The sequence below is a fragment of the Melanerpes formicivorus genome, unplaced genomic scaffold, assembly GCF_026170545.1.
Source record: "Melanerpes formicivorus ecotype bairdi unplaced genomic scaffold, bMelFor1.0.p_v2 SCAF_8, whole genome shotgun sequence".
In the NCBI taxonomy this organism is placed as follows: Eukaryota; Metazoa; Chordata; class Aves; order Piciformes; family Picidae; genus Melanerpes; species Melanerpes formicivorus.
This window is the reverse complement of record NW_027142360.1, coordinates 26,302,997-26,324,674: the sequence shown is the minus strand read 5'-3', so window position 1 is coordinate 26,324,674 and position 21,678 is coordinate 26,302,997. Positions and strand designations below refer to the sequence as shown.

Genomic DNA, 21,678 nt, shown 5'->3' with positions numbered 1-21,678 from the left:
GAAACAGTGGGGGAAAAAAACCCCAAACCTCAGAAATGGTCTTTCCCCTAAGGAAAATTCTCCTCTTTAAATAGTGCCTTTGCATCTGGGAGGGGAAAAAATAGCAATCTTTCTCTCATTAGCATCAGACTCCCAAGCCATCTGCACTCCTGAGCTCTGCAGCTATTTCATCCTCCCAAACTGGTGTGCTTTAGCCTGCAGCTATGATGGAGAAACTCAGACAAGAGGGAAAAGGCTGGGAAAAAAGTCTTCATTAGTGGTTCCTGTGGCTTTATTGCAGTGGTGACAGCAGACAACCATGAGTCCCGAGCAGTCTTGGAGTGAACAAGCTCCATCTGGGCTGCAGTGGAGACAGGCATGGCTCCAGGGGCTGACCTGCTGGAAAGCAGCTCCATGGAGGAGGATCTGGGAGTCCTGGTGGACAAGAAGTTCTCTGTGGGACAGCAGTGTGCCCCTGTGGCCAAGTAGGTCAAAGGGATCCTGCGGTGCCTTAAGAAGAGTGTGGCCAGCAGGTCAAAGGAGGTTCTTCTTTCACTCTGCTGTGCCCTAATGAGGCCACATCTGGAGTTCTGTGTCCAGTTTTGGGCTTCCCAGTTCAAGAGGGACAGGGAACTACGGGAGAGAGGCCAAGGGAGGCTGTGAGGATGCTGAAGGGACTGCAACAGCTGTGTGAGGAGGAAGGGCTGAGAGCCCTGGGGCTGTTCAGCCTGGAGAAGAGAAGGCTGAGAGGAGATCTGAGCAGTGGTTACAAATACCTTAAGGGTGGGAGGGCCAGGCTCTGGATGAGGCTTTGAGCAGCCTGATCGAGCAGGAGATGTCCCTGCCCAAGGCAGGGGGGTTGGAACTAGATGATCTGTATGGTCCTTTCCAACTCAAGCCCTTGTATGGTTCTGTGACTCTGATCAAGCCCAAATACCAACCCCTTAGCTCCTCAAAAGAGTCTTTGCTTTTACCATGCCCCATCCCCAAACCAGTTGGGCAGCAGCAAAGTCTCCTTAGCCTGTGGTTCATCCAGCCCAGGCACAGAACCTGTGGAGCCCAGGCCACCCTTCCAGATCTCCACACTGGGAGCACAGGGCACATGGGAGCCAGCAGGCAGCTGCCACTCAGAGCTCCATGGAGGCTTTCTTCTCCCAGGGATTTTTGTCCCAGGGACTATACCCAGAGATGTGGTCGAGGATCCATCCCTGGAGACAGTCAAGGTCAACCTTGATGTGGCTCTGAGCAACCTGTTCATGCTGGAGGTGTCCCTGCTGATGGCAGAGGGGGTGGGCAAGGTGACCTTTGAGGGTCCCTTCCAACCTGGTGCATTCTGTACAAGTAAGATCTTTTTCTCTTTCTTTTATGCCTCTCCTGGAGTACTGCATCCAGTCTGTGCACCCCAGCTCAAGGAGGACAAAGAAGTGCTGGAGAGGGCCCAGCACAGGGCCACTGAGATGGCTGGAGGGCTGGAACAGCTCTCATATGATGAAGGGCTGAGAGAGCTGGGGCTGGGTAGCCTGGAGATGAGGAGGCTGAGGGAGGAATCTCATTAATGCTTACAAGTATCTGTGGGGTAGGTGTCAGGAAGATGTGGCCAGACTCTGCTCAGTGGTCCCCAGAGGGAGGAGAAGAGGCAATGAGCACAAAGGTGAACAGAGGAAGTTCCATCTAAAGATGAGGAGGAACTTCTTGACTTTGAGGGTGGCAGAGCACTGGGACAGGCTGCCCAGGGAGGTGGTGGAGTCTTAGAATCATAGAATCAATGTGGTTGGAAAAGATCTCAGAGATCATCAAGTCCAGCCTATCACCCAACACCTCCTGACAACTAAACCATGGCTCCAAGTCCAATGGGCAATCCCTTTCTGAACACCTCCAGGGATGGTGACTCCACCACCTCCCTGGGCAGCACATCCCAGTGGCCAATCTCTCTTGCTGGGAAGAATTTCTTCCTAACCTCCAGCCTAAACCTCCCCTGGCACAGCTTGAGACTGTGTCCTCTTGTTCTGGTGCTGGGTGCCTGGGAGAAGAGACCAACCCCCAGCTGGCTACAACCTCCCTTCAGGGAGTTGGAGAGAGCAAGAAGGTCTCCCCTGAGCCTGCAGGCTAAGCCTTGTCTCTGAAGACATTCAGGGCAGTCTTGGATGCATTCCTCTGTGCCCTGCTTTGGGTGCCCCTGCTCTGGCTGCACAAGATGACCTCGGAGAGCCCCTTTCAAGCCCAGGCATTCTGTGCTCCTGGGGACTCTTTGCCCTCAGGCTGCCAGATCGGGTTTGCAGCTCGGGGACTCTCCCCAGCCTCTCCTCCTGGGGGCTGCTCTCAGCGTGGAGTGCTCTCTTCCTGTTTAGCCTCACATCCTTTTTTATTACCAGGCAGAGGCTTGGGGGTTTTTTTTCCCCTTTTTTTTGTTTGTTTGGGGTTTTTTCCCCTTTTTGCAAGCACACTCAGGCCCCTGCTTGGGGCTCTTTTTTTTCCCTGGGGCTCCTCAGGGACTCGTTGGCTGCTTTGGGTTGTTTTGATTTTTTCTGCTGCAGCAGCAGCAGGTCATCCTGTTTTCAGACCAAGTTCCTGTCCCGTTCAAAACAACCATCGCTGGATGTCTCTTCTGCAGCTCCTGCTTTTAATCAGCTTGAGTCCTTGAGCCATGCAAGCCACACTTCAGATGCTTCGGGTGGGTCGGTTGGTTTGTTTGGAGCTGAGAAACACACAAGGAGACATCAAACAAAAGGGCATTAAACCAAAAGACATCAAACAAAAGGCCCTTAAACCATGGCACTTCGGGGCATGGCTCTGCAGGGCCGCCGTGCTCCCAGGTTGATGGTTGGGCTGCCTGGATGAAAGGAGGCTGTGTGGAGGTGGGGGTTGGTCTCTTCTCCCTAATCTCAGGTGATAAAAGAAGAGGGGAACCGGCCTGAAATTGTGCCAGGGCAAGGTTAGGTTGGGGATGAGGAACAATTTCTTTGCTGCAAGGGTGGTCAGGGGTTGGAAGAGGCTGCCTGGCCTCAACAGGAAGAGGAAGATGCTGCATGATGGAGTAGGCTGGAGAGAAGCATGGCCACAACTTCTGCACAGGATGGATGTCAGCATACATCTCTGGGGCCATGCTAGCAGCTCACTGCACCCTGGCCATTGCCAGGAAGGGCAAGAGCCATGGCACAGAGCTCAGAAGAGCCTGGTGAGAGACCTGGCAGAACACTTTGCTCAGGCAGCAGAGCAGGCAGCCTGCCTGGCAGCTCCTCAGTTCTGCCTTGCACAGCTCTCAGGCACAGCTCCTCACTTCCCTCTGAAGGCTCTTCCCTTGCCTCTTCCTCTTGACACAGAAGAGTGGTCAGGGACTGGCACAGGCTGCCCAGGGAGGTGGTGGAGTCCCCATGCCTGGAGGGGGTCAGGAACCCTGTGGCCATGGCACTTGGGGAGATGGTTTAGTGGCCATGGAGGAGTTGGGTTGCTGGTTGGAGTGGATGATCTTGGAGCTCTTTTCCAAGCCAAACAATTCCCTGATTCTGTAAGAGCTGCAGAGTGGGCCTGTGCTGACAGCACTGCTGTGCCCTGTCTCTTGCTTGGGACTGTTGCTGTCTGTCTTCTGGCATCCCTCAGCTCTCAACCAAGAATCCAAACCACTTCCTTAACTCCTCAGACTCCAGGTTTTGGGGGTTGCAGCTCTCTCTCCTTGACAGCCTTTTCACAGCTCTTATCCCACTGCTTCCTATGCAGAGCACAGCTGCCAGGTGGATGCTCATAGAATCACAGAATGATTTGGGTTGGAAGGGACCTTAAAGATCATCTAGCTCCAACTCCTCTGCCATGGGCAGGGACTGCTTGCACCTGAGCAGCTTGCTCAGAGCAAACAATTGTATGATTCTGTGAAAAGCCACAGCACCCTTGTGAAGGGCAGGAGAGCTCTGTGCACTGTGGCACAGCCAGGATGAAAGCTACAACCTGCAGACTAAATGCTGGCAGCAGCAACAAGCCCCAAGAGCACCACTCCAAACACTCTTGGTGCCCTGGGGTGATGCAAGCTGGCTCCAGACACCTGAGTCCTGGGCCAATACTGCCCAGCATGGCTGCATGCAGCCATGGACCCTCAGGGCATGGCTAAAGGATGGGATGGACCAAAACTGTGAGGCTGTACCTGGGTTTTGGGCTGCTCACTCCAAGGAGGACATTGAGGGGCTGGAGTGTGCCTAGAGAAGGACAACAGAGCTGGGGAAGGGTCTGGAGAACAGGGCTGGGGAGGAGCAGCTGAGGGAACTGGGGGTGTTCAGTGTGGAGAAGAGGAGGCTGAGGGAGACCTCATTGCTCTCTGCAGCTCCCTGAGAGGAGGCTGCAGTGAGCTGGGGGTTGGGCTCTGCTCCCTAGTCTCAGGTGGTAGAAGGAGAGGAAATGGCCTCCAGTTGCCCCAGGGGAGGTTTAGTTGGATATTAGTAGGAATGTCTGTGCTGCAGGGGTGGTCAGGCACTGGAACAGGCTGGGGTGGTTGGACAAGATGACCTTCAAGGGTTCCTTCCAAGCCTGATGCATTGTGTGCTTCTATGAAACAAAACCACCACCGCCAAACCCCAACCCAATCTACAACCACAGAAGACAAACAACTTACTCTTCTTACTGGCTCCCAGTTTGCTGCATCTTAAAGGGTCCTGGGTCACCTTCTTGCAGCTCCTTCCCAAGTGCACCTCCAGGCTCTTGTGTGCTGTTACGTTCCAGGAGGTGATGCAACCGTGTTTCAAAACCTCCCTGCTGAAAGGTGCCCCAGCCTGCTGCTCCCCTGAGGAGAAAGAGCCTATTGTGTGCCTCCCGGTGCTGAACACTCATGCAAGATGATCATCAATCACAGGGTCAGGCTCGGGTAAATTCACCCCTGACAGTTCTTGTAGGAAGATGTTACACAATCCCTAACCCAAAGGCTTTGATCTCCTCAGTCAAAGTCAATATGTCCAGCTGGATAAATAGCATTAAGCCCAGCACTGCTTCCTGTCTGAGTGATAAAAAAATTGATAAAGCCCCTGCCTTTCAGAGGCACAGGTGCTTTAAATCAATGCTCTACACTTCACCAAAGCTATTAATGCCACCCCTGGAAGTCCTGACTGGAAGCAAAGTAATATATGGTAAAAAAGCCCCAACAACAACTACAGCAACAACAACAAAAATCAAACCAAACCAAACAAGCAACAAAAAAACCCCAGCCCCCTCACCCCCAAAAAAAACAACCCAGGACCAGCTTTGACAGCTTCTTGCTTCTTTAAATGAGGTCAGTTTTAGGCTACTGTCACAGAAGGCTGTGGGACTGTTGGAGTAGGTCCAGAGGAGGCTGGGATGATGATCAGAGTGCTGGAGCACCTGGCCTGAGCTATTTCCCTGGAGGAGACAGCCACAGCCACAGCCTCCCTGGGCAACCTGTTCCTGTGTCTCTCCACCCTCACTGCAAGAGTTTCTTACAGAATCATAGAATCAACAAGGTTGGAAAAGACCTCAAAGATCATCCAGTCCAACCTGTCACCCAAGACCTCATGCTGACTAGACCATGGCACCAAGTGCCACGTCCAGTCCCCTCTTGAACACCTCATCTCCAGTCTAACTCTGCCCTTTTCTACCTTATGGGTGTCTAGCACCCTAAAGGGTGTCTGAGAAAGCACAGGGGCTCAGCAAGGGCACACTGGGCCTCCAGCTGAAGCTGAATTCAGGGGGTGAGGTAACTCAGCTGGGCTTGGGCCACCCAGGAGCAATCCAAAGCTGGGCACTCGTACCAGGCTACACACCTCTGTAGACCTAGCCTGAGCAAAGTACTCCACTGGTGCTACCACAGCCTTTGCTGCTAGGACTTTTCTCCTTTTGAGAGGACTTTCTGAAGAGAGAAGAAGCAAACCAAGCAGGGCAAGCAAGGAGGAGACACTTCAGACTTCTTCTGCAAAGAGCCCAAACTATAGCAAAGCATCTTGGACATGGAGGAAGCTCTTCACAATGAGAGTGGTGGAACACTGGAAGAGGTTGCCCAGGGAGGGGGTTGAGGGCCCATCCCTGGAGGCATTCAAGGTTTAACTGGCATGCTCTTCTCATCTACACTGTCCTCATGAGGTCACTGTCTCCTGCTTTCTGAAGGCAATGTGCTGAATCCAGCCTGATGAGCAACTGACCACAGAACTGCTGGGGGTGGAAGAGAGCTTTGAGACTGACAGAACAAGAGGACACAGTCTCAAGTTGCACCAGGGAGGTTTAGGCTGGATGTTAGCAAGAAGTTCTTCACAGACAGATTTGCCATTGGGTTGTGCTGCCCAGGGAGGTGGTGGAGACACCATCACTGGGGGTGATTAGATAGAGCCTGGATGAGGCACTTGGTGCCATGGATTAGTTGATTAAATGGTGTGGGGTGAGAGGTTGGACTTGATAATCTTGAAGGTCTTTTCCAACCTGGTTAATTCTATTCTATTCTATTCTATTCTATTCTATTCTATTCTATTCTATTCTATTCTATTCTATTCTATTCTATTCCATTCCATTCCATTCCATTCCATTCCATTCCATTCCATTCCATTCTATCATTAAGCCCACCCACTCACCCAGAGCTCACAACCCAACCACTGCTGCTAAGCCACTGCCACTAACCCACATCCCTCAGCACCACATCCATGTGTCTCTTAAACACCTCCAGGGATGGTGACTCCACCACCTCCTGTGCCAGTGCCTGAGAGCCCTTACTGGGAAGAAATGTTTCCTAATACTCGACCTGAACCTCCCTTGGCACAACTTGAGGCTGTTTCCTCTTGCCCTGCCACTTGTTGCACATGAGAAGAGACCAACCCCCACCTTGCTCCCACCTTCTTTGAGGCACTTGTAGAGGGTGATGAGGTCTCCCCTCAGCCTCTTCTTCTGAAGCCTAAACAACCCCAGTTCCCTCAGCTGTTCCTCACAGCCCTGTTCTCCAGACCCTTCACCACCCCTTCTCTGGACACACTCCAGCACCTCAATGTCCTTCTTGTAGCATGAGCCCAAAACTGAACCCAGTATTTGAGGCACGGCCTCACCAGTGCTGAGCATCAAATAATCCAATCCATTTCAAAAATATATAACTAATTAGGCAGTGTCTGAATCTAAGTGAGATTCATTTTAGCACTGAGCACAGAGAGCTCTTGGGGTGCAGGAACTGGGGCTTGTTTGCCTCCAGGTTTCCCTGAGCACCTACAGGACTCAGTCTGGGTGCTGGTTGAAAGCACTGGGCTGGAGTGAAGAGCACTCTCATCCCAAGCTCTCCATGCAGAAGACTTAGTTCCTTTATTTACTTTGCATAAATCCTGGAGAGGAAATATGAGGCACTGAGAGAACCTTTGTTTTTGCTCAGTGGATTTCAGCAGCTCCTCCTGCACACATCAGAACAATGAACCCCTTCAGTCCACCAGGCTGTGAGTGATACAAGGCAATGGATTCACACTGCAGACCTCCAGAATCTTCCAAGTTTTGGGGAAGCAATTAGATGATGGCAATGACTTCACATTCCAACTGCTGTTCTACAAGGGCTTGAAGTGGTAGCAGAAGGGAAAATGGCTTTCAGCTGGGAGAGGGCAGATTTAGGCTGGAGATGAGGAAGAAATTCTTTCCAGTGAGGGTGGGGAGACACTGGAACAGGCTGCCCAGGGAGGCTGTGGCTGCCTCCTCCCTGGAGGCCAGGCTGGATGAGCAACCTGGGCTGGTGGCAGGTGTCCCTGCCCATGGCAGGGTGTTGGAACTGGATGATCTTTGAGGTCCTTTCCAACCCAAACCATTCTATGCTTCTATGATTTTCACTAGTAAAATGCACCCCTCACACTAAGAGGCTGGGCTGACAGATTGTAGAGATCACTAAGCCAGAGCATCCAGGCTGAAGTTCTCCTCACTAATTAGAGGAACTTCCTGGCCAAGAACATAGAGGTTGGAGCTCAAAGAATCACAGAATCATTAAGGCTGGAAGAGACCTTTAAGACCATCAAGTTCAATTGTAACCCAACTACCCTGGCCACTAAACTGTAATCTCAAGTGCCCCATCTACAGCTTCTTGAACACCTCCAGGCATGGGGATTCCACAACCTCCCTGGGCAGCCTGTTCCAAGCCCTGACCACTCTTGCAGCAAAGAAATTATTCCTGATATTCAGCCTGACCCTCCCCCTGCACAACTGAAGCCCATAAGAACCCAGGGCATCCAAGTGATTCCTCTCCACATGCTGCCACGAGTGGAATTCTCATCTTACATACCTCCAGTCTCAATAAGGTCTTGTGAGGACAAGCACCCATATGGCTGGTAGGTTGGATGGATGGATGGATGGATGGATGGATGGATGGATGGATGGATGGATGGAAGGATGGATACACAGACAGGTGATAGATGGATAGATGGATGGATGGACAGATAGATGAATGGACAGATGGATAGGTAGGTAGATGGATGAATAGATAGGTTAGATGGATGAATAGATAGGTAGGTAGGTAGGTAGGTAGGTAGATAGATAGATAGATAGATAGATAGATAGATAGATAGATAGATAGACACACAGACAGATGGATAGGTAGGTAGGTAGGTAGGTAGATAGGTAGACAGGTAGATAGATAGATAGATACACAGATTGATGACAGATGGATAGATAGATGGATGTTTGGGCAGATGGATAGGTAGGAAGATACATAGATTGATTACAGACGGATAGATTGATGGATGGATAGATAGATGAATGGATGGATGGATGGATGGATGGATGGATGGATGGATGGATGGATGGAGAGACGGATGGATGAATGGACAGGTGGATAGGTAGGTAGATACATAGACTGAGGACAGATGGATAGATGGATGGATGGATAGATTGATGGGGAGGTAGGTAGGTAGAGAGGTGAATAGATAGGTAGGTAAATAGATAGATAGGTAGGTAGACAAGCAAAAGGTATTGGAGGTGGGTGTGATGCTGGAAATGCTGCTGAGCCCTTGCATTCATTCAGTAGCAGTAATTAGCTTATTACCATAGTAAATTCCAAGCATATGCCAGAACAACTTTCACACTTCTCTGATATGCTCTAAAACGTTGCCCACAAATGTTCATCTCCTTGGAACTGTGGGGGAGAAAAAAAAAGGAAACAAACCCAAACCCCCCAAAGAGCAAACCCCACAACCATCTCCTCTTGTCTCAAGCTCCAACCCTTTGCCCTGACAACCGATGCTTAAAAAATAACCTCCCTCCCCCCAAAAAAAACCCCAAACCAGGATGCTCCCCAAACCCAGGGAAGGCAAAGGATGTGTGTTGAATGCAAGAGCACAATAATGAATGCATTTCTTCTTTGACTGACAAGAACTCAGCTCAAGCTGCCAGGGATGTCAAAAGTGCCTCCCTACCCTGACACTTACGTAATTGTTCCGCGCACACCCCCGCGCCGGAATAGACCCTGCAGGGCTGACTCACTGAGAGCTCCTCTGCGTGAGCTGAGGCCCAAACCATCCTGGGTACATCATCCACAGCGTCATGCCAGTGTGAGTGCCATGATTCAATCATCTTGCACTTCACTCAAGGAAGAAAGAAAAGACAGAATGGAAATGATAATCTCTATCTTGGGGACCCTGCCCGCCCGCCCTCCCACCAAGGAAGCAACCAAAAACGGCAGTGCTGCAGAAGGTTTCTTCTCTCCTGAAAGCTGGCTCAGCCCCATACAAGGGCAAAGCTGGGATTAGATGTGGCTGGCCATGGTCTTCTGGATTCTCCTTGATCAGGCTGGATACTGAAAAGAGCCTGGCCCCTGTTTCTTGACACCCAGCTCTAAGGTATTTGTCAACACTGCTCAGATCCCCTCTCAGCCTTCTCTTTTCCAGGCTAACCAGCCCCAGAGCTCTCGGCCTTTCCTCATCACACAGAGGTTCCAGTCCCTTCAGCATCCACATAGCCTCCACTAGACTCTCTCCTTATCCCTCTTGAACTGGGGAGCCCAGAACTGGATCCAGTGCCCCAGATGTAGTCTCACCAGGGCAGAGTAGAAGGGGAGGAGAACCTTCTTTGCCCTGCTGGCCACACTCTTTTTAATGCACCCCACAGGACCGTTTGGCCTCTCGGCCACAAGGGCCCTGTCAGAGTAAACAACACTCATGCACAAGCTAGCTGGGCCCTGGATGTCATTTAACACCTGGAAAACACCTGAAGCCCAACTGTCTTCTGGGCAGGGAAAGGCAAAATCCAGATCTCTTCAGTCAACTGCAATGCAGTAAGGCTCTGCACGTTCTCAGGTTGTGCCAGGGGAGGTTCAGGTTGAGTATTAGGAAACATTTCTCCCCAGCAAGGGTTCTCAGGCAGTGGAAGAGGCTGCCCAGGGAGGTGGTGGAGTCACCATCCTTGAAGGGGTTTAAAGGATGCATGGATGTGGTGCTGAGGGGCCTGGTTTAGTGGCAGTGGCTCAGCAGCAGCGGTGGGGCTGTTAGGTCTGGGCGAGTAGTTGGACTTGATGACTCGAAGGTCTCTGCCAGCCTTAGCAGTTCTATGATTCTCTGTTTCTCTGGTTCTGAAACTGCTAATATCAATGGCAGTACCTGGTCAAAAATAAAAAGACTGGGGAAAAAAAGGGAGAAAACCAAAATTAGAGTACTGGTGACTCCAGGACAGGGTTTAATGGCCATGGTTGGACTCAGGGACCTTAGAGATCTTCTCCAACCCCAAAAGTTCTGTGATTGTGTGGGTCTATATGCTTGGCCCACAGGCTGTGAGCCTGGCTACATCTGTCTTGCACTGCCCTCCTGCAAGCTTAGTTTCACCTCCTTGGAAAGAAGAACCCCACAGCCATCAGTCATCTCCTTCCAGACACCTCTGCTCACTTTGCACCACCCTGAGGAAGCATCTGGAGAACTCATGCCTGTAATTTACACAGTGCTGTAATTTTCACACCAGGTTGGAAGAGACCTTCAAGATCATCCAACACCACCTAATCAACTAACCCATGGCACCAAGCACCCCATCAAGTCTCCTCCTGAACACCTCCAGTGATGGTGACTCCACCACCTCCCCAGGCAGCCCATTCCAATGGGCAATCACTCTCTCAGAGCTATGCTTAGAAGGGAATTCAGCTACAAGATGTCAAGAGAGAACAAACCCTCTTGACTAAATGCATGCCTGTAGTAGCTGTTGAGTATTTTTAAGTGTGATCCCTAAGTAATTGCTAATTACATGACTTCATTACGTGGCACAATGAAATCTGTGCCCCAGGTCAGCCAGCTACTTGGTGCTTGGACAAAAGCACTTGAGTCAAAAGGATTCCCTAAATGGAGTCATGCAGGGGCTCATTTCTCCAACTGGAGGAATTCTTTTTAGCTCTGAAGAACTGGGGATGGAATGATCAGTGAAATGTCATTTCCATTAATTGTTTGTGCTTTGCATCAAACAAACAAAATGCTTTCTAGGCCTTCTTGTCTTCGCCCATGGAACACTTCTCCACCACAGGCAGTGCCAGCTTGGTCTAAGAGGAGTTGTAGTGGGTACTGGTTGATAGTAGGCTGAACATGAGCCAGCAGTGTGCCCAGGTGGCCAAGAAGGCCAGTGGCATCCTGGCCTGGATCAGCAATGGTGTGGCCAGCAGGAGCAGGGAAGTCCTTGTGCCCTGTGCTCAGCACTGGTCAGGCCACACCTTGAGTCCTGTGTCCAGTTCTGGGCTCCTCAGGTTAGGAAAGATGTTGAGATGCTGGAAGGTGTCCAGAGAAGGGCAACAAAGCTGGGGAGGGGTCTGGAGCACAGCCCTGGGAGGAGAGGCTGAGGGAGCTGGGGTTGCTTAGCCTGGAGAAGAGGAGGCTCAGGGGAGACCTTCTTGCTCTCTCCAACTCCCTGAAGGGAGGTTGTAGCCAGGAGGGGGTTGATCTCTTCTCCCAGGCCACCAGCACCAGAACAAGAGGACACAGTCTCAAGTTGCACCAGGGGAAGTTTAGGCTGGAGGTGAGGAGGAAGTTCTTCCCAGAGAGAGTTGTTAGCCATTGGGCTGTGCTGCCCAGGGAGGTGGTGGAGTCACCATCCCTGGAGGTGTTTAGGAAGAGACTGGATGAGGCACTTGGTGCCATGGTTTAGTTGATCAGGTGGTGCTGGGTGGTAGGTTGGACTTGGTGATCTCAAAGGTCTTTTCCAACCTGGTTAATTCTATTCTAGTCTATAAACTTAGAGATGATGACCAGGGAGCACCTAAAAGTAAGGGCAGGTTGCATTAGGCACCATTTAGAGACAGTGAAGGGGACTGGGCAGCTCCAGAGTGCAGATTGTCCTCTCTGAAGACCTCCTGAATCATAGAATCATTGGGGTTGGAATGGACTTTTAAGATCATCAAGTCCAACCATGGCTGGTGCTCAGCCATGCCCCTCAGCATCACATCTCTGTGTCTTTGAAACACCCCCAGGGATGGGGATTCAACCACCTCCCTGGGGAGCCTGTTCCAGTCTTTGGAAAGCCTTTCTGTCAAAAAGTTTCTTCTAATGTGTAACTTGAGGCCATTTCTTCTTATCCTACCACTTGTTGCATATGAGACCAACCCTCACCTTGCTGCAGCCTCCTTGCAGGGAGCTGTAGAGAGCAATGAGGTCTCCCTTCAGCCTCTTCTTCGCCAGGCTAAACAATTCCACCTCCTTCAACAGAGGATTCTTCTGGCTGTGGCACCTGTTGGGATGGAGGTTAACAGAGAAAAATCCTCTTATTATTAGAATAAATGAGCAATCAGGAATGGTTGAGATGGTTGTATGACCTTAAGAGGTAATGACAGCTCAGGTGGTTTGAGAGTCTGCTTTAGAGACCTTCAAGACCCATCTGGATGTGTTCCTGTGTGACCTGCCCTAGGAGATCCTGATTTGGCAGGGGGGTTGGACTGGATGATCTCCAGGAGTCCCTTCCAACCCTTAGCACACTGTGGTTCATTCATGAGACAGCCAGGCCTGAGGTGGGCACGGAGGGCTGGACGATTTGCCCCACTGAGCGTTGGGACAAGGTTTATGGTGTGTGACCAGTGAGCCCCACGTGACCCTGGCAGGGTGAGGAACACTTCAGTTCCACTCCCAGGGTTTTGAAAAAGGTAGCAAGCAGGGATCCTCTCAACCCCCCTGCTGGGGAGGATGTCACTAATGCCAGCTGGGCGTCAGCCTTGCTCGGAACTGCAGCGGCTGAGGTGCCAGCTTGAATTAACATCAGGGATGGGTTAAGTGCTGAGCACACAGCACTATCCACACCATGATCTGTCACACAATCACAGAAAGGTAGGGGTTGGAAGGGACCTCTGGAGATCATTGAGTCCAACTTCCCCCTGCCAAGGCAGGATCACCTGGAGAAGGTCACACAGGAACACATCCAGGAGGGGTTGGAATGTCTCCAGAGATGGAGACTCCACCACCTTTCTGGGCAGCCTGCTCCAGTTCACCCTTAAACTAAAGAAGTTCCTCCTCATCTTTATGTGTAGATAAGAGCAGCTACATCATTTAGATAAGAAATGTCATTGTGGACCACTGCAAACACAGCCCAAGCAGCATCACCTCAGCCACCTGCCCCCAGTGCCACCACTGCTCTCCAGGCACTGCCTACCTCAGAGACCTCCTTCAGCTGGGGGGTGGGGAGAGTTAAAAATAACCATTCCTGAAGCACCCCAGCAGCCTAAACGAGATTAACCTCTCCAGGACAATTTTACCCCCAAACAGATGTCGGCGATGGGATTAACATCTAGCTCAGGCTTCTCCCCATCCATTTTCACTCCTCGATTGGCACTGAGCCACCTGCTAACCTCCCCACCTTGGCACGACCCCCACCTTGGCACAGCCCTCACCTCGACAACAACTCCTCCCCGCCCTAGCTATCCCCCGGAACGGCGACGGCGCCGCCGGGCCCCGCAGCGCAGCCCTCCCGCTGCGGCGGAGCCCGCACTGGTCCCTTCCGCCCTTCCGGGGCCGGAGGTGGTGAGCGGGGGGAAGCGCTGGACGCCGGCGGCGGAGCCGCACCCGCAGGAGGAGCCGGTGCGGTGGCTCCCGGGTGTGAGGGGCTCCGCTGAGCCGGGCAGAGCGGAGCCACCGGGAGGGGCGGCGGGCTCCGGCGTGGCGGCGACCGCGATTCCATGACCTGGGCACGGGGGGTGGGGAATGGCTTTTCCTGCTCATGTTTTTGGGGTGCCCCCCCGGCCCCCGTTTTAACAGCGCCCGCAGGCTGTAGGAAGGGATTAATTCGGGGTTTACCCTTCACCCGTGTAGAGAGCAACTGAGGACAGGGGGCTGCCTGCCTGCCTCAGAACGGGATTCCGGAACGCACTGTGGAATGACTGCGGGGGGACACATACCAACACAACCACCCTCTTATCCATCAGGATTAGGGAGGGGGGAAACACAGCCACCCCCACAAATCGTCGGGATTAGGGAGGGGGTTAACGCGACCACCCCCCCAAAGCATCGGAATTAGCGGGGAGGACACGACCGCCCCACAAAACATAGGAATTGGGGGGGGACGACACGATACGGACACACGACACTCAGCCACCCCAAAGCATCAGAATTAGGGAGGGGGGAACACAACCTCCACCCCCGCAAAGCATCAGAGGGGGGAATCCCTACGTATCAGAACTAAGGAGAGGGGACCACAACCACACACACCCCGCAAAGCATCAGAATGAGGGAGAGGGGCTCCCTAAGTATCACAATTAGGGAAGGGGAAGAACATAAGTACCCCCCGCTTCCCCTTTCCCCCCTCCCCAAAGTATCAGAACTGGGGGGGACACAACCACCCAAACCAGCAGAATAGGGGTGAAGGGGATTGAACACAGCCTCCTCCTGCCTTTAGAAAACCAAGGAGAGACCATCAGGCAGGAGGGCAGGAGGGCAGGCCTTTTGTTCCGCCCCCGGGGCCGCGCCCCCCTCACCTGCCCCCCTACCCCCAGCCTCTTCTCCCCCCCCCCCCCCCCCCCCCGTTCTTGTTTGCCCTGGGTTTATCCGGAGCGGAAATTCCTTTCCGTTTTTGTGAATGACAAACTCATTAACGATTCATCAACACAAAACCTGTTCCAGCCGGCTCGTCGCCCAGGCAACAGCCCCTTCCGCGCTCCCCCATTGGCTGCACCGCAGAATGTCCCCATTGAGACGTGGCGCGGTTGTACCCATTGAGGAGCCACCGCCGCCGCCGCCGCCACCAGCACCGCGGGGGCTTTGCGCGGAGCGGCCGCGGGCGAGGAGGGAAGAGTCAAGGGGGGAGGGAGCCTCTGCTCCCGGTGGCTGCACCGCGTTTTTTCCGCGCTTAAAGGCCGGGTAGCCCCGGCTCGGCAGCTCGTTAATTGGATTTCATTCACTGCGGGAGGAGGTGGAGGAGGAGGAGGAAAAGCCCCGAGGGCTCGGGCTGCAGCGGCGATTAGGAAAGGTTCATTCAGGGATTCATTGAGGAAGAGAAAAAAAAAAAAGCCGGAGAGGAGGAGGAGGAGGAGGAGGAGGAGGCAGGCACATAGACACAGACACACACGCAGGGGGCTGCTTCTCCCTCCCCGTAGCTCCACCGCTGCCCGGTGCAGGGGAAGGCGGTGCGGAGTTAGGGGAGGGGGGGAGGCCGGGGGTGGGCTTCGTGATTCATTTTCTTAGGGCGGAGGAAGAGAAGTTGTTGGAGGGGAGTTGCTGCCGGAGCGTTGCTGTCGGAGGGGTGTTGGAAGGGTGAAGCCCACCCGCCGAATGCCTCAGTGAGAGAAAGAAAGAGAGAGGGGAGCTTCCCGAGCCGGCTGCGCTCCCCCCGTCCTTCCTCATGCTAGATACGTTCAGACCCGTCCCTTTCGCGTCGGAAATGGCGATTAGTAAATCGGTGGCGTGGCTGAACGAGCAGCTGGAGATGGGCAACGAGAGGCTGCTGCTGATGGACTGTCGACCCCAGGAGCTGTACGAGTCGTCCCACATCGAATCGGCCATCAACGTGGCCATCCCCGGCATCATGCTGCGGAGGCTGCAGAAGGGCAACCTGCCCCTCCGTTCCCTCGTCTCCAGCAGCGAGGAGGACCGGGAACGCTTCGCCCGCCGCTGCGGCACCGATACGGTGGTGCTGTACGATGAGCACAGCCGCGACTGGAACGAGAACACGGGCGGAGAGTCGGTGCTGGGACTGCTCCTCAAGCGCCTCAAAGATGAAGGCTGTAAGGCGTTTTATCTGGAAGGTGAGAAGGAATCTGCTCCGGGGTCGTGAGGTGTGTGAGGAGAGGGGGAGATGTATCTGCCTTGTCCCCTCTTCCTTGGGGCTGGAGGTGCCGGGGAAGCGAGCCCCGGGGCTCGGCGGTGCGGTTCTGCCCGGGGGCGGCCGCAGCGTCCTTCCCGGGCATTGCACGGTGGCGCTCCGGAGGGACACTGACCTGCACAAGGGTGGGTTTTGTCCCCCCTCCAGCATCCCCAGCGTTGTTCAGAGAGACCTGGAAGGACTTGGGGGGGGGGGGGGGAGGGAATGGCGGTGGCAGCGGGGGGGGGGGTTGTGTGCAGCGAGGCTAAACGGGGATCCCGGGATGAGCCGGGGAGGGCAGCAGGAATCGCTGCTGAGACAGCTCGCAGAGATCTCCGCAGGGCGAGAAGCCACACGGAGCTTTAATCTTCCATGTGCTGAGCACTCCGCCGATTTTCTTAAACCTTCTTTCGGGTTTAGTCCGTCTGCGTGACAGTCTGACCCTTTTTTATCCTCTCTTTTTTCTGTCTTCGTTTCCAATTTTGTTTCCTTTCCTCCAATTCCCCCCTCGCCCCCGTTTTTTTTTTTTTTTATTTTCACCCCTTTTTACCCCCTCACCTCTTCCCCCCCTTTTTACCCTCCCTTTTTTTTACCCCCCTTTTATCCCCCGTTTTCTTTACCCTCCTTTTTTTCCCCACTCCCCTTTTTTATTCCCATTTTTTTATCCCTCGATTTTCCACGGTTTTTTTTTTTTACCCTTCCCCCCTTTTTTCCCGTTTCTTTTTTTTCTCCCCCTTTTTTACACCCACCCCCCCTTTTTCCCGATGGGTTTTTTTTCCACTCCCTTTCCCCCATTTTTTCCCCTTCTCCCCCCTTTTTTTTTGTCTCTTTAATTATCCCCCCTTGCATTGTTTCTTCTGTTGTCCAAGAGGATGGAAAAGCAATCTCTCTTTGCAGACAGGGCTATACCAGGGAATTAAATCGTCTTGGCATCTTGCATTCCCCCCCCCCCCCGCCCCCCCAACTCCAACTCTCCTTTGCTTTTCTCCCCAGGTGGTTTCAGCAAGTTCCAGGCCGAGTTCGCTCTGCACTGCGAAACCAACCTAGACAGTTCGTGTAGCAGCAGCTCTCCTCCTCTGCCGGTCCTGGGCTTGGGAGGCCTCCGCATCAGCTCCGATTCCTCCTCAGACATTGAATCTGACATTGACAGAGACCCCAACAGTGCCACCGACTCGGATGGCAGCCCCCTCTCCAACAACCAGCCTTCCTTCCCGGTGGAGATTTTACCCTACCTCTACTTAGGCTGTGCCAAGGACTCCACTAACCTGGACGTTTTAGAAGAGTTTGGCATTAAATACATCTTGAATGTCACCCCCAACCTGCCCAACCTCTTTGAAAACGCCGGAGAATTCAAGTACAAGCAGATCCCAATCTCTGACCACTGGAGCCAAAATCTGTCCCAGTTCTTTCCTGAGGCCATCTCCTTTATAGGTGAGCTAACAGCTCTGTGGCAAGTGCTGGAATTCTGTCGGTCTTGAGGAGTGTTTTGGGAGAGGAGCAATAAAGCAGCATTTCTGGCCGGCTCTGGAGGATGTCCCCTCTCCCCCTTTCTGGTTTTAAAGATGCCTTAAGTTAAGGGGTGGGTGGTGGTGGCTCTTTGGGGGCCCGGCTGTGTTGTAAGATGGAACAAGTTGCCAAGGGAAGTTGTGGATCACCTGGAGGTGTTCAAGGCAAGGCTGGATGAAGCTTAACCTAGTGGAAGGTGTTCCTGCCCATGGCAGAGTAGTTGGAACTAGATGGTCTTTAAGGTCCCTTCCAGCCCCAACCCTGTTCTATGATTTTATGACCTGGTTTGGCTGGCTGGGAGATTCCTCCTTGAGCTCTGTATGGAGCTGGGGAGTGAGCTCCTGCTGGCAGAGGAGTGGAAGGGGGTGGAAATGAGCCTGGAGTTGGTGGTTTATTTCTCTTCTGTTGTTGCTTTGGGGTTTTGCTTGGTTGGTTTGGGGGTTTGGTGGTGGTGATTTTGTTCCTCGAGGCATTTTTTGTTTGGGCTTTCATTGTTTGGGGTCGCTTTGGGGTTTTTTTTTGTGTGTTTGGGATCTTTTTGGTTGTTTCCGTTTGGAGTCTCTTTGGTTTTGTTTGGGGGTCTTTCAGGGTTTATTTTGGTTCTATTATTATTTGTTTACTTGGGTTTTGTTTTGTCTTGTTTCCCCCCTGCTTCTGTAGGTTACTGAAGAGCAGTATAATACAGACAGAGAAACTAGGAAGCGAACTTTGGCTTTTTAAACACAAAATTATTCACAAAGCAGTATCCCTGGCAAACGTACAACCAGAGCTTTAATTAAATCTGGTGGTAATAATGCTACCCTTAGACCTCCGTGCCTGGGTTAGCCAAGCTCTTAGACCTTACCCACCAGCTTTTGGAAACAAGCTCTTGGTGGCTTCAAGGGAGCTGTGGTTAGTTTTACACTCCTCCTTTCGGTGGGAAAAAGTCCAACCTGCCCACGGAGGTGCGGTGGAGTGGGCAAAGCAGGATCTGTTGGGAAGCTGGTGCTGTAATCCGGTTGAATGATACCGGTAATAGTGGGAGAATGTAGGTAATCTGAGCCCCAGCAGGAAGAAATGTGGGCTGGAAGCCACAAAGAAACTAATCTCCAGGCATTGTAATGCATTTCCTATTACAAAGGAACCCATTTTCAACCAATGTTGACATCCTGTTCCTCCTAATGGGTTGTCCCCTGTGACTTCCCTCATTCTTTTAAAATGCCTGAATACCTCCATTGTTAGCTGCACAACAGTTGGAGAATAATTTAATAGACCTTTGCAGTCTGCTGGGCTGTGCAGAAAGAGAGAGAGAGAGAGGAGGGAAAAAAAAAAGGCATTCAGTGACATCTTGCAGGATTTCCATGCTGGGGAAAAGGGGACTGGAAGAATTTAAGGCAAATCTCTAGGGGAAAGCATTCCTTTTAAAAAATGGTGACTTTTAGAACAGTGTCCTGCTCCCTTTGTCTCATTTTTAGCTCTCTGAGCTCTTGGGTTCGTATTGGTAGGGCGCTGGGAGTCTCCTCTGGCCCTGTTTTTTTTAGTTTTCTGAGCTCCCAGGCTCTCATATTGGCTGGGGGGGTTGTGGGATTCTCCTCTTACCCTGTTGGGTTTAGGTTTTTGAGCTTCTGGTCTCTCTTTCATACTGGCAGGGGGTGGATTCTCCTCTTGTCCTGGCTTTTTACTTCTCTGAGCTCCTAGACTCGGGTTGATGCTGCAGGGGGTGTGGGATTCTCCTTTTCTCCTTTTTTTTTTTCACTCCTCTGAGCTCCTGGACTCAGGTTCATGTTGGTAGGGAGGTGGGATTCTCCTCTTGCCCTCGTTTTTTTCACTTCTCTGAGCTCCTGGTCTTTCACATTGGTAGGGGCGTGGGATTTTCCCCTTGCTCTGGTTTTAAAGCGGCGGAAGTTAACTCCTGAGTTGCACTGCTGGCCCCTGGGATCAGAATCATCCTGCCTTCCCGCTTGATACTCATCTTGGTGTCGAGAGATCAGTTACCAGCCGCCCCCCCCCCCCCCCCGCCCCCGTCTTAAGTGTCGGTTCTCCGTCTCTTTGTTTCCCTCCAGATGAAGCCCGGGGGAAGAACTGCGGCGTGCTGGTGCACTGCTTGGCGGGGATCAGCCGCTCGGTGACGGTGACGGTGGCCTACCTCATGCAGAAGCTCAACCTGTCCATGAACGACGCCTACGACATCGTCAAGATGAAGAAGTCCAACATTTCGCCCAACTTCAACTTCATGGGGCAGCTGCTGGACTTCGAGCGGACTCTGGGGCTCAGCAGCCCCTGTGACAACCGAGTGCCCAACCAGCAGCTCTACTTCACCACCCCTTCCAACCAGAATGTCTTCCAGGTGGATTCCCTGCAGTCCACGTGAGCTCCCACCGCCTCCCTTCTCCTATCCCACCTCGACGGGGATCGCTCCTTAGCGGTTTTTCCCTCTTGGGCAGTGATCAAGGCAAAAACCGCAGCTTTCACTTTTTCTGCTATCCAAAGGCAGCTCTCCGCCAGAGCAGGCTAGGAAAGGTTTACCCAGCGTGGAATCAGCTCTCGCAAAGGGAGGGAAGGTGGTGAGAGCTCTGGGGAGGGGAAAGGACGGCGGGGAGCAGGCAGCAGGTGGGCAGCAGGGCGCTGCTCAGCCCCTCCTTGCCGGCTGGCCTGCGTGCCAGGACTGGCAGCGGGGGTAGGACAAGGTTGGCCAGGGCTGCGCATGTGTCCTTCAGAGACTGGAACTGTCCTGCTGCCCTCTCTGCTTTGGGATCCGTGACACAACATCAGTTGTCTTCAGTGAAGACTTGGTGATTTATTTTTCCTTTTGTTTTTGTTTCGTTCCCCCCTCCTTTTCTTTTCTCCCCCCTGTTTGTTTTGTTCGAATTTATAGAGGAGCCAAAGAAAGAGGTTTGCAGCTTAGGGTATTTGGAGATCTTGTTTTGCTGGGAGCTCGGTAGCGTTCCACTTTGATCCGTGTAAATATTGACTCTCGGACACGGGATTTGCCATCTTCAGTCCTTTTGGGTTTCTTTCTTTCTCTTTTTGTTTCAATAATTGTTATTGTTTTATTTTAAAATCCACACATACCCAAGACATCAAACCCAAGGGACAGCTGTGGGTGGTTTATTTTCGCTTGGTTGGCTTGTTTTCATCCTAAAAAAAACTCTGCTTGAGTTTGCTCGGTTGGGTTTTGGTTTGGCTGGTTTGCTTTCCGGGTTGCTTTGGAAATTGGTTTGCTTTTTCTTCTTTTTCTTTTGGTTTGTTTTCATCATAAATTCTGCCTGATTTGGTTGGGCTTTGGTTTTCCTGGTTTGCTTTTTTGGTTGGGATTTCTTTTGGTTTAATTTTCCTTTTTCTTATTTTTATTTTTTTTTCCTTTTTATTTTTTTATTTGTCTTTCTTTTTTCTTTTATCTTTTTTATTTGTTCTTTCTTTTTTTTAATTTATTTTTAATTTTTACTTTTTTTTATTTCTTTTTCCTTTTTTTTCTTCTTTCTTTTTTCTTTCTTTTTTCTTTTTTTCTTTCTTTTTTCTTTTTTCTTTTTCTTTTTTTCTTTCTTTTTTCTTTTTTTCTTTCTTTTTTATTTTTTCTTTCTTTTTTCTTTTTTCTTTCTTTTTTCTTTCTTTTTTTCTTTTTTCTTTCTTTTTTTCTTTTTTCTTTCTTTTTTTCTTTTTTTCTTTCTTTTTTCTTTTTTCTTTCTTTTTTCTTTTTTCTTTCTTTTTTCTTTCTTTCTTTTTTCTTTTTTTTTCTTTTTTCTTTTTTTCTTTCTTTTTTTTCTTTTTTTCTTTTTTCTTTTTTTATTCTTTCTTTTTTTCTTTTTTCTTTTTTCTTTTTTCTTTTTTTTCCTTTCTTTTTTCTTTTTTCTTTTTTTCTTATTTTTTCTTTCTTTTTTATTTTTTTTCTTTTTTCTTTCTTTTTTCTTTTCTTCTTTTTTTTTTTTTCTTTCTTTTGTCTTATTTTTTCCTTTTTTCATTTTTTTTTCTTTTTTCCCTTCTTTTTTATTTTGTCTTTCTTTCCCCCCCTTTCCCCTTTTTTTCCCCCCCTCCTGT

General features: G+C 51.3%; 1 protein-coding gene and 1 long non-coding RNA gene across 2 annotated transcripts; one reads left to right on the top strand and one right to left on the bottom strand.

Annotated features, from left to right (window-relative positions):
* Positions 1-14: 14 nt before the first annotated feature.
* On the bottom strand, positions 15-9,408 carry LOC137443258 (uncharacterized). The gene is made up of 3 exons (XR_010987836.1): positions 9,342-9,408; positions 4,577-4,744; positions 15-2,674 (listed from the first exon to the last, which is right to left on the bottom strand). It is a non-coding gene; the product is annotated as an uncharacterized lncRNA (long non-coding RNA).
* A 6,291-nt stretch (positions 9,409-15,699) lies between these two features.
* DUSP6 (dual specificity phosphatase 6) lies at positions 15,700-20,964 on the top strand. The gene is made up of 3 exons (XM_068142819.1): positions 15,700-16,102; positions 17,152-17,589; positions 19,707-20,964. The coding sequence occupies exons 1-3, from the start codon at positions 15,700-15,702 to the stop codon at positions 20,012-20,014; spliced, it is 1,149 nt and encodes a 382-aa protein (XP_067998920.1). The 3' UTR covers positions 20,015-20,964.
* The last annotated feature ends 714 nt before the right edge of the window (positions 20,965-21,678 follow it).

Coding starts and splice junctions, on each gene's coding strand:
- DUSP6 (XM_068142819.1), top strand. CDS start 15,700: ATGCTAGATACGTTCAGACCCGTCCCTTTCGCGTCGGAAATGGCGATT. Junction 16,103..17,151: donor TAAGGCGTTTTATCTGGAAG/GTGAGAAGGAAT, acceptor TTTTCTCCCCAG/GTGGTTTCAGCAAGTTCCAG. Junction 17,590..19,706: donor TGAGGCCATCTCCTTTATAG/GTGAGCTAACAG, acceptor GTTTCCCTCCAG/ATGAAGCCCGGGGGAAGAAC.